The 11,778-nt window shown below is 45.9% G+C and overlaps 1 protein-coding gene across 1 annotated transcript; it reads left to right on the top strand.

Annotated features, from left to right (window-relative positions):
- The first annotated feature begins 184 nt into the window (after positions 1-184).
- Positions 185-6,454, top strand: LOC110494786 (chymotrypsin like elastase 1). Its single transcript, XM_036950914.1, has 8 exons — positions 185-338; positions 1,264-1,367; positions 3,524-3,624; positions 3,843-3,968; positions 4,603-4,739; positions 5,210-5,352; positions 6,026-6,175; positions 6,354-6,454. The coding sequence occupies exons 1-8, from the start codon at positions 299-301 to the stop codon at positions 6,363-6,365; spliced, it is 813 nt and encodes a 270-aa protein (XP_036806809.1). The 5' UTR covers positions 185-298; the 3' UTR covers positions 6,366-6,454.
- The last annotated feature ends 5,324 nt before the right edge of the window (positions 6,455-11,778 follow it).

Below are 11,778 nucleotides of genomic sequence, written 5' to 3' on the forward strand. Positions count from 1 at the left end.
ATGTGGGTATTTCTGTTTGCTTTTTGCTTATCTCGCGCTGATAATAACAGCTGCAGCTGTTCCATTCTACACCTTGTCTTGCCAATCTGAAAGTACAGCACACCTACGTCCCAAATTACATTTGATCCCCACTTTAGTGCACAGAATAGGGTGTGATTTGGGACACATCCCCCTACACCCTGGTCGAGCCAAACCAGCAGACAGGAGGAGGTCAGGAGGGGTGTTCCTGCCTCCTGAGGGTATAAAACAGGGTCAGAAATATCCCATCAGGAAAGACTGACACTAACAGACTGAAAACATGCTGAGGTTCGTCTTGTTGAGCGCTCTCGCAGCCCTGGGTAAGAACTGTACCTCTTCCAGACATTCTCTCTGTCTGTCTTTTTCTACCAGACACTCTCTCTGTCTGTCTTTTTCTACCAGACACTCTCTCTGTCTGTCTTTTTCTACCAGACACTCTCTCTGTCTGTCTTTTTCTACCAGACACTCTCTCTGTCTGTCTTTTTCTACCAGACACTCTCTCTGTCTGTCTTTTTCTACCAGACACTCTCTCTGTCTGTCTTTTTCTACCAGACACTCTCTCTGTCTGTCTTTTTCTACCAGACACTCTCTCTGTCTGTCTTTTTCTTCCAGACACTCTCTCTGTCTGTCTTTTTCTACTAGACACTCTCTCTGTCTGTCTTTTTCTACCAGACACTCTCTCTGTCTGTCTTTTTCTACCAGACACTCTCTCGGTCTGTCTTTTTCTTCCAGACACTCTCTCTGTCTGTCTTTTTCTACCAGACACTCTCTCTGTCTGTCTTTTTCTACCAGACACTCTCTCGGTCTGTCTTTTTCTACCAGACACTCTCTCTGTCTGTCTTTTTCTACCAGACACTCTCTCTGTCTGTCTTTTTCTACCAGACACTCTCTCTGTCTGTCTTTTTCTTCCAGACACTCTCTCTGTCTGTCTTTTTCTACCAGACACTCTCTCTGTCTGTCTTTTTCTACCAGACACTCTCTCTGTCTGTCTTTTTCTACCAGACACTCTCTCGGTCTGTCTTTTTCTTCCAGACACTCTCTCGGTCTGTCTTTTTCTACCAGACACTCTCCCCCGTTCACACTCACTCTCTTTTCTTATTCAGACTCTCTTCCTCTTCCTCCCTCTCCATTTTCTCAATTTCCTTGTGTCTCGTTCTCTCTCTCTCTCTCTCTCTCTCTTTGAGTACGTACAGCATCCAGAAGAAATCTACTTTTTTAACAATTACCCCTTGTAACCTCCTGCAGTGCTGGCTATGGATCTGGAGCCACAGCCCAGATACCTGGAAGAGGTTCCTGAGCAGAGAGTTGTGGGTGGTGAGGTCGCCCAGCCCAACTCCTGGCCCTGGCAGGTAAAACATTAGCCTGATCCCAGGACTGTGCTATATGTGCTTCAGCCAACTCTTCGATACTCCACTTGTAATAGGAGTTGGCTGTGATACATACAGATCTGGGACCAGGCAACAACACCAAAAATATGACTTTTACTTGAATTAAACTGTGAGCACCAGACCTAGGTGGAAAAATATTTGTATTTAGTAGTATATTTGAAAATACTAACTTTTAAATACTCAAGGTAGTTGAATATACACTGAGTATACAAAACATTAAGAACACCTTCCTAATATTAAGTTGGCACACCTTTCATGCTCTCAGAACAGCCTCAATTTGCCGGGACATTGGAATCTACCAGGTGTCCAAAGTGTTCCACAGGGAAGCTGGTCCATGTTGATTCCAATGCTTCCCACAGCAGGGTTTCCTAATGTTTTGTACACTCAGTTGTACTTTATTTAGAGTTTCAACTAAAATGGTTAGATTGCGTTTGATGTTCAAATAGAGGTCTCAGAAAAAAAAAAATAATATTTGAAGGTATTTTGAGTACCTCTCAGAAAACTCGATTATATTTTTAAGTTATTTTAATATATGCAAGTTATTTGAAAACAACCCGCCAAAAGATATGTATGTGATAATTGCCAAATATTTGATGTGGAAACAAACACTACAATAGTTAGTTGAATTAGTCAAAATAGATGACAATTAGCAGATGGTTTATGGCTCTTAGACATTCATCTTAGTATAGCCTATAGCCTTGAATCAAATACATGAGGGACATTGAATCACCTCAACATTAACAAACAATTAATAATCATTAATTGTTGATCATTATTGTTGATCATTGTTGATCATTGGATATTGCTCTCCATAATAATGAAGTTACCACAACAGTCCCTATTCCTCTTGTCTACTGTGGTTACTAAAACTCTCAGCTCATTGAGATGCAATTAAAATGTATCATGTTACTAAAATTATGCTTCAAAAGTAATTACAGTTGTATTATACAGGCACAACAACAGTTTCTATGTTAAATGTTACTGAGAATGCTAACAGCAACAAAATATGGCTATGAAACATTGAAAGGAAACTAAATATCCCAAAACTAGCTTCATCAATCAGCTACAGCCAAGGTAGGTGGAAAATTGTGTTAGTTTGTATCCATACTATGCTTTTAAAGATGGTATAGTCACAGTGTGTTTGAAACAAGAAAATATACCCTCAGGGGGACAAATAGTTTTCGTAGTTGTTTTTTGCTAAGCATCCAACTTCCTGTTTGCAAATGGCTTTGAATTTCTCTGCAGTATTTTCAGGTATTAAAAAAAAATTAATTGCAGCTTTCGACCTTTTTCAATGGCACGTTGAAAGTCATACAGTAGTTGAGCATCACAACGTATTTATACTTCTCTGTACAAAATATCATTGGTTAATTGGTTTGACTTAATTATGTACACCTCAAATAAAATAAAATACAATTTTATTTGTCACATACACCTGGTCAGCAGATGTTAGACTGTGACATCGGGTGGTGTAGGTGTCCTCACCTGGGGCAATGGACATTTACAGAACGTTCAGCTAGAAATGCATTGTGTAGATCCAATACGACGGTCAGATAGATTGGAATAGTATAGGAGATTGTGAATGCTCTATTCATTTTATTTCTTTATTATTAGTAGTAATATTTTGTATTTTACCCCCCCTTTTTCTCCCTAATTTCGATCGTGTCTCATCGCTGCAACTCCCCAACGGGCTCAGGAGGCGAAGGTGGAGGTGCTTCCTCCGAAACATGACCCATCAAACCGCACTTCCCCGACCACTTAACCCGGGAAACCAGCCGCACCAATGTGTCGGAGGAAACACCGTTCAACTGACGACTGAGGTCATCCTGCAGGCGCCCGGCCCTCCACAAGGAGTCGCTAGAGCGAGATGAGCCAAATAAAGACCCCCCCGGGCAAACCCTCCCCTAACCCGGACGACGCTGGGCCAATTGTTCGCCGCCTCATTGGTCTCCCAGGTCACGGCCGGCTGCAACACAGTCCGGGATCGAACCCGGGTCTGTAGTGACGCCTCAAGCACTACGATGCAATGCCTTAGACCGCTGCGCCACTTGGGAGGCCTTGTCTTCTCATTTTTAACATCCTCCTCTCACCTCTCTCTCTTTCTCTCTTGTCCTCAGATCTCTCTCCAGTACAAGTCTGGCAGCTCCTACTACCACACCTGTGGAGGTAGTCTGATCAGGAGAGGATGGGTGATGACTGCTGCTCACTGTGTGGACAGGTTGGACAAAGGAAGACATTATAGAATAACTACATTTTTTCCAAGAGTTAACTTTACACAAATAAATAACAGCCCAAATACACAGATACAAATACAGTATACAAGATAAATAGCAAGTTTTTTGGGGGAATTTTGATTCAAATGCCATTTATAGAATATGGACGTGACTTCCTAGGTGACCAAGGTATTATTGCGTGTGTGTGTGTGTGTGTGTGCAGCCAGAGGACATGGCGTGTGGTTCTGGGAGACCACAACCTGAACACCAACGAGGGTAAGGAGCAGATCATGACCGTCAACAAAGTCTACATCCACAACTTGTGGAACTCAAACAGCGTTGCTGCAGGGTACGGAACTCATTTGTAATCGATTGTTATTTGTGTTTAAATTGCGTCAACAGTTGGTTTTGAATTGAACTACACTAGTTAAATGTCTCTATTTTTTTGTTGACAGATTCTAATGATACCATTTTATTACATCTTAAAAATAAGTGTTCTGTAGTATGTTTATAATAACAATTACCTGGAGAATGATCCTAGTGTTACGTAGATGTGTTAGGGGTTGAAGCACCGAAGAACAGGAAGAAGGTTAGGAGGCAGTATGTAAGAAAGATTTACGACTTGAGGTGAAAATGAAGCCTCCTGAACATGTGCTTCTGTTTCTCAGAAATGACATTGTGTACCTAATCTCAGCTCGTTACCTGTATAAAACACACCTGGGAGCCAGAAATCTTTCTGATTGAGAGGGCGTTAAATACTTATTTCCCTCATTAAAATGCAAATCAATTTATAACACTTTTGACATGAGTTTTTCTGGATTCTTCTGTTTTTATTCTGTCTCTCACTGTTCAAATAAACCCACCATTAAAATCATAGACGGATCATGTCTTTGTCAGTGGGCCAACGTACAAAATCAGCAGGGGATCAAGTACCTTTTTCCCTCACTGGATAACCCGAAGATGTATAACCTTCTATTCCTTAGATATGACATCGCTCTGCTGCGTCTGGACACCGAGGCTACCCTGAACTCTGCTGTCCAGCTGGCTGCTCTTCCTCCATCTGGCCAGATCCTGCCCAACAACAACCCGTGCTACATCACCGGATGGGGACGCACCTCCAGTGAGTTGCATAAGTAGCTAACAGTAACTGAACTTGTAAATGCTTTTGGGTTAATATTTGTACATTTATATTTGTGTCTTAGTTTATAGTTTTTTTTTCTCTAGAAGTTGATCTAGCCATATGATTCCCATCCTGTTTCCTCCTCTAACGTGTCCCCTTGTCTTCCCTGTAGCCGGCGGTTCTGTTATCTCCTCTAACGTGTCCCCCTGTCCTTCCCTGTAGCCGGCGGTTCTGTTTTCTCCTCTAACGTGTCCCCCTGTCCTTCCCTGTAGCCGGCGGTTCTGTTATCTCCTCTAACGTGTCCCCCTGTCCTTCCCTGTAGCCGGTGGTTCTGTTATCTCCTCTAACGTGTCCCCTTGTCTTCCCTGTAGCCGGCGGTTCTGTTATCTCCTCTAACGTGTCCCCTTGTCTTCCCTGTAGCCGGTGGTTCTGTTTTCTCCTCTAATGTGTCCCCCTGTCCTTCCCTGTAGCCGGCGGTCCTCTGTCCAACAGCCTGAAGCAGGCTTGGCTGCCCAGCGTTGACCACCAGACCTGCTCCAGCTCTAGCTGGTGGGGATCTACCATCAAGACCACCATGGTCTGTGCCGGTGGCGCAGCCAACTCTGGTTGCAATGTAAGACCAGTCTAATGGAATAATTGGGTTGAATATTGCAGTCAATTGGGGTGGGGTGGGGGGGGGGGGGTTGTTCCAGGGTTTGAGCCTGCAACCCTGTCTCTCTCGTTCCAACATCTTACCAGTTCTCTTAGTGGTGTACTGCTGAGGACTACAACATGTTATTGAATGAATAGATTATATTTCTTTATAATTTAGATGATGTCATTGCTTACTTATTTAGAACTGGAAAAAAATAAATCATTGATGTGTTGTAAGTATCTTGCCCTGGTCTCAGTCCTGAGGAAGCTCTCTCTGTCTCTCTCTCTCTCTCTCTGTCTCTCTCTCTCTCTCTCTCTCGCTCTCTCTCTCTCTCTGTCTCTCTCTCTGTCTCTCTCTCTGTCTCTCTCTCTCTCTCTCTCTTTCTCTACCCCTTCCATATCTCTCTGTCTCTCTCTGTCTCTGTCTCTGTCTCTGTCTCTGTCTCTGTCTCTCTCTCTCTCTGTCTCTCTCTCTCTCTCTCTCTCTCTCTCTCTCTCTCTCTCTCTCTCTCTCTCTCTCTCTCTCTCTCTCTCTCTCTCTCTCTCTCTCTCTCTCTCTCTCTCTCTCTCTCTCTCTCTCTCTCTCTCTCTCTCTCTCTCTCTCTCTCTCTCTCTCTCTCTCTCTCTCTCTCCCTCTCTCTCCATCATTGTAGGGAGACTCTGGCGGCCCCCTGAACTGCCAGGTCAACGGTCAGTACTATGTCCACGGTATTGCCAGCTTCGTTTCCAGCGCCGGATGCAACGCCACCCGCAAGCCCACCGTCTTCACCCGTGTGTCTGCCTACATCAGCTGGATGAACGGGGTACGTCCTGTAGAGCTAGGGACAGGAGAAGAACATTACTTTATTTCTCTCCAAGCTTGTCTATGTTATGCATATTTTAATTTGTCAAATTGGTGTCCGTCTCAGTAACAATATTGACTGTATTTTGGGCAAACGTCGGAATGCCGGTCTAATTAATTGTCTGTCCTTTCCTCTACAGATCATGGGTTGAAAGGGAACGTGGTCATCGAGCACAACCCAGCTCAATTTAATTTACATTCTGCTCTTTAAAGTTAAATAAACGTACACATTTTCAGTAAACCTGTTGTCTTGTCTACGTTTTAACAAGTCAAATCTATCTCTATGTTATTCTCCACTTTAAGATATCATATGTAAATGGATCAGAGTCGTGATAGGGTTAAACATGAGCACAGTTTTGAGTAAATTTCCCTTGGCAGTACCAATGATTTATGTATACACTAGATGACGTATAGGGGGCTCTGTTTTGAAGCCACCGTGCCTTCATCTTGAAACTCCCCCCACCAGTGTAAAAATAGTTAGGAGATATAGAAATGCTTTTATTAATATCTACATTTGTTTTTGCCTAATTTATTCTATTATAGACACATTAATGCATACTTTTAAATTATATTATGTCCCCACTACAACAACAAAATACTTCAATAAATGTAATTTTGTCCTTGAAACATTTCATTGAAATACTGAAGATTTCAAATCAAATAAAATTTTATTGGTCACATACACATGATTAGCAGATGTTGATACGAGTGTAGCGAAATGCTTGTGCTTCTATTTCTGACCGTGCAGTAATATCTAACAAGTAATCGAACAATTCCACAACAACTACCTTATACACACAAGTGTAAAGGAATGAATAAGAATATGTACATAAAAATATATGAATGAGTGATGGCCAAAAGGCATAGGCAAGATGCAGTAGATGGTATAGAGTACAGTACATACATATGAGATGAGTAATGTAGGGTATGTAAACATTATATAAAGTGGCATTGTTTAAAGTGGCTAGTGATACATTTATTACATAAATTTTTCCATTATTAAAGTGGCTAGAGATTTGAGTCAGTATTTTGGCAGCAGCCACTCAATGCTAGTGGTGGCTGTTTAACAGTCTGCTGGCCTTGAGATAGAAGATGTTTTTCAGTCTCTCGGTCCCTGCTTTGATGCACCTGTACTGACCTCACCTTCTGGATGATAGCGGGGTGAACAGGCAGTGGCTCGGGTGGTTGATGTCCTTACACAGGTATTCCTCTTGTCCAGATGGGTTAGGGCAGTGTGCAGTGTGGTTGCGATTTCGTCGTCTGTGGACCTATTTGGGAGGTAAGCAAATTGGTGTGGGTCTAGGGTGTCAGGTAGGGTGGAGGTGATATGGTCCTTGACTAGTCTCTGAAAGCACTTCATGATGACGGAAGTGAGTGCTACGGGGCGGTAGTCGTTTAGCTCAGTTACCTTAGCTTTCTTGGGAACAGGAACAATGGTGGTCCTCTTGAAGCATGTGGGAACAGCAGACTGGGATAGGGAGAGATTGAATATGTCCGTAAACACACCAGCCAGCTGGTCTGCGCATGCTCTGAGGACGTGAATTACATTCATTCCTATGGAGGACTGCTCTTATTGGGGGGTACCAACATGACTGACCGGTGGCTTTAAAGCCTCTCACTGACTAATACCTAGCATCAGCAATCCAGGGTTTATACACTATACATCATTCGGCAGTACATGCCCTACATATACAAAAGTATGTGGACACCCGTTCAAATGAATGAATTCGGCTATTTCAGCCACACCTGTTTATGACAGGTGTATAAAATTGAGCACACAGCCATGCAATCTCCATTGGCAGTAGAATAGAATAGCCTTACCGAAGTGCTCAGTTACTTTCAACGTGGCACTGTCATAGGATGACACCTTTCCAACAAGTCAGTTAGTCAAATTTCTGCACTGCTAGAGCTGCCCCGGTCAACTGTATGTGCTGTTTTTGTGAAGTGGAAACATAGAGGAGCAACAATGGCTCAGCCACGAAGTGGTAGGCCACACAAGCAGTTGCTCCCAACGTCACTTGGGTACACTGCAGCATCCACCGAGAGGCTCTTGCTGCCAAAGGAATGCCTGACAGCTTGAAATACATTTTGTGCATTACTGTACAGTGAAAAGGGTTAACTTTGTTAAAGCAAGGCCCCTGAACTCTTGTGTATTTTCTGCACTTTGCAATGATATGGGCAGCAACCACGTAACGCTTTTACAACATACAGAAGTGAACTAGTTATCAAGGGGCAAAGTATTGACACGTTTTTTGAATTGAGAGACGAGTTTAAAGTTTTCTTTACTGACCATAATTTTCACTTGTCTGACCGTTTGCATGATGACGAGTTTCTCACACGACTGGCCTATCTGGGTGATGTTTTTTCTCGCATGAATGATCTGATGAATGATCTTGTTAAGGTGAGTGAATGAGGACCCAAAAGCGAACTAACTTAAACAGAGCTTCTTTAATCACCAAACATAGGTAGGCTCAGATAGACCGGCAGATTCCGACAGGACAGGACAAGGTTACAGCAAACATGACGATAGTCTGGCTCAGGCATGAAATACAACAAACAAGAATCCGACAAGGACAGGAACAAAAACAGAGAGAGATATAGGGGACTAATCAGAGGGAAAAGGGGAACAGGTGGGAGAAGGGGTGACGAGGTAGTCAAGAGGAGACAAGGAACAGCTGGGGGAAAGCGGGGGAGAAAGGTAACCTAATACGACCAGCAGAGGGAGACAGGGTGAAAGGAAAGGACAGAAAGACACAACATGACAATACATGACAGTACCCCCCCACTCACCGAGCGCCTCCTGGCGCACTCGAGGAGGAAACCTGGCGGCAACGGAGGAAATCCTCGATCAGCGCACGGTCCAGCAAGTCCCGAGAGGGAACCCAACTCCTCTCCTCAGGACCGTACCCCTCCCAATCAACGAGGTACTGGTGACCACGGCCCCGAGGACGCATGTCCAAAATCCTGCGGACCCTGTAGATGGGTGCGCCCTCGACAAGGATGGGGGGGGGGGGGGGGAAGACGAGCGGGGGCGCGAAGAACGGGCTTAATACAGGAGACATGGAAGACCGGGTGGACGCGACGAAGGTATCGCGGAAGAAGAAGTCGAACTGCGACAGGATTAATGACCCGAGAAATACGGAACGGACCAATGAACCGCGGGGTCAACTTGCGAGAAGCCGTCTTAAGGGGAAGGTTCTGAGTGGAGAGCCAAACTCTCTGACCGCGACAATATCTAGGACTCTTAGTTCTACGCTTATTAGCAGCCCTCACAGTCTGCGTCCTATAACGGCAAAGTGCAGACCTGACCCTCTTCCAGGTGCGCTCGCAACGTTGGACAAAAGCCTGAGCGGAGGGGACGCTGGACTCGGCGAACTGAGATGAGAACAGCGGAGGCTGGTACCCGAGGCTACTCTGAAAAGGAGATAGCCCGGTCGCAGACGAAGGAAGCGAGTTGTGGGCGTATTCTGCCCAGGGGAGCTGTTCTGACCAAGACGCAGGGTTGCGAAAAGAAAGACTGCGTAAGATGCGACCAATAGTCTGATTGGCCCGTTCTGCTTGACCGTTAGACTGGGGGTGAAAGCCGGAAGAGAGACTGACGGAAGCCCCAATCAAACGGCAAAACTCCCTCCAAAATTGAGACGTGAATTGCGGACCTCTGTCCGAAACGACGTCTGACGGAAGGCCATGAATTCTGAAAACATTCTCGATGATGATTTGTGCCGTCTCTTTAGCAGAAGGAAGCTTAGCAAGGGGAATGAAATGAGCCGCCTTAGAGAACCTATCGACAACCGTAAGAATAACAGTCTTCCCCACTGACGAAGGCAGTCCGGTGACAAAATCTAAGGCGATGTGAGACCACGGTCGAGAGGGAATGGGAAGCGGCCTGAGACGGCCGGCAGGAGGGGAGTTACCGGACTTAGTCTGCGCGCAGACCGAACAAGCAGCCACGAAACGACGCGTGTCATGCTCCCGGGTGGGCCACCAAAAACGCTGGCGAATGGAAGCAAGCGTACCCCGAACGCCAGGGTGGCCGGCTAACTTGGCAGAGTGAGCCCACTGAAGAACGGCCAGACGAGTAGGAACGGGAACGAAAAGAAGGTTCCTAGGACAAGCGCGCGGCGACGGAGTGTGAGTGAGTGCTTGCTTTACCTGCCTCTCAATTCCCCAGACAGTCAACCCGACAACACGCCCCTCAGGGAGAATCCCCTCGGGGTCAGTGGAGGCTACTGAAGAACTGAAGAGACGAGATAAAGCATCAGGCTTGGTGTTCTTAGAGCCCGGACGATAAGAAATCACGAACTCGAAACGAGCGAAAAACAGCGCCCAACGCGCCTGACGCGCATTAAGTCGTTTGGCAGAACGGATGTACTCAAGGTTCCTATGGTCAGTCCAAACGACAAAAGGAACGGTCGCCCCCTCCAACCACTGTCGCCATTCGCCTAGGGCTAACCGGATGGCGAGCAGTTCGCGGTTTCCCACATCATAGTTACGTTCCGACGGCGACAGGCGATGAGAAAAATACGCGCATGGGTGGACCTTGTCGTCAGAGAGGGAGCGCTGAGAAAGAATGGCTCCCACGCCCACCTCTGACGCGTCAACCTCGACAACGAACTGTCTAGAGACGTCAGGTGTAACAAGGATAGGAGCGGATGTAAAACGATTCTTGAGGAGATCAAAAGCTCCCTGGGCGGAAACGGACCACTTAAAGCACGTCTTGACAGAAGTAAGGGCTGTGAGAGGAGCTGCCACCTGACCGAAATTACGGATGAAACGACGATAGAAGTTCGCGAAGCCGAGAAAGCGCTGCAGCTCGACGCGTGACTTAGGGGCGGGCCAATCAATGACAGCTTGGACCTTAGCGGGATCTATCTTAATGCCTTCAGCGGAAATAACAGAACCGAGAAATGTGACGGAGGAGGCATGAAAAGTGCACTTCTCAGCCTTCACAAAAAGACAATTCTCTAAAAGGCGCTGGAGGACACGTCGAACGTGCTGAAGATGAATCTGGAGTGACGGTGAAAAAATCAGGATATCGTCAAGGTAAACGAAAACAAAGATGTTCAGCATGTCTCTCAGGACATCATTGACTAATGCCTGAAAGACAGCTGGAGCGTTAGCGAGGCCGAAAGGAAGAACCCGGTATTCAAAGTGCCCTAACGGAGTGTTAAACGCCGTCTTCCACTCGTCCCCCTCCCTGATGCGCACGAGATGGTAAGCGTTACGAAGGTCCAACTTAGTGAAAAACCTGGCTCCCTGCAGGATCTCGAAGGCTGAAGACATAAGAGGAAGCGGATAACGATTCTTAACTGTTATGTCATTCAGCCCTCGATAATCTATGCAGGGGCGCAGAGACCCGTCCTTCTTCTTGACAGAAAAAAACCCCGCTCCGGCGGGAGAGGAGGAGGGGACTATGGTACCGGCGTCAAGAGCTACAGACAAATAATCCTCGAGAGCCTTACGTTCGGGAGCCGACAGAGAGTATAGTCTACCCCGGGGGGGAGTGGTTCCCGGAAGGAGATCAATACTACAATCATACGACCGGTGTGGAGGAAGAGAGGTGGC

Source organism: Oncorhynchus mykiss, chromosome 17 (genome assembly GCF_013265735.2).
Source record: "Oncorhynchus mykiss isolate Arlee chromosome 17, USDA_OmykA_1.1, whole genome shotgun sequence".
NCBI lineage: Eukaryota > Metazoa > Chordata > Actinopteri > Salmoniformes > Salmonidae > Oncorhynchus > Oncorhynchus mykiss.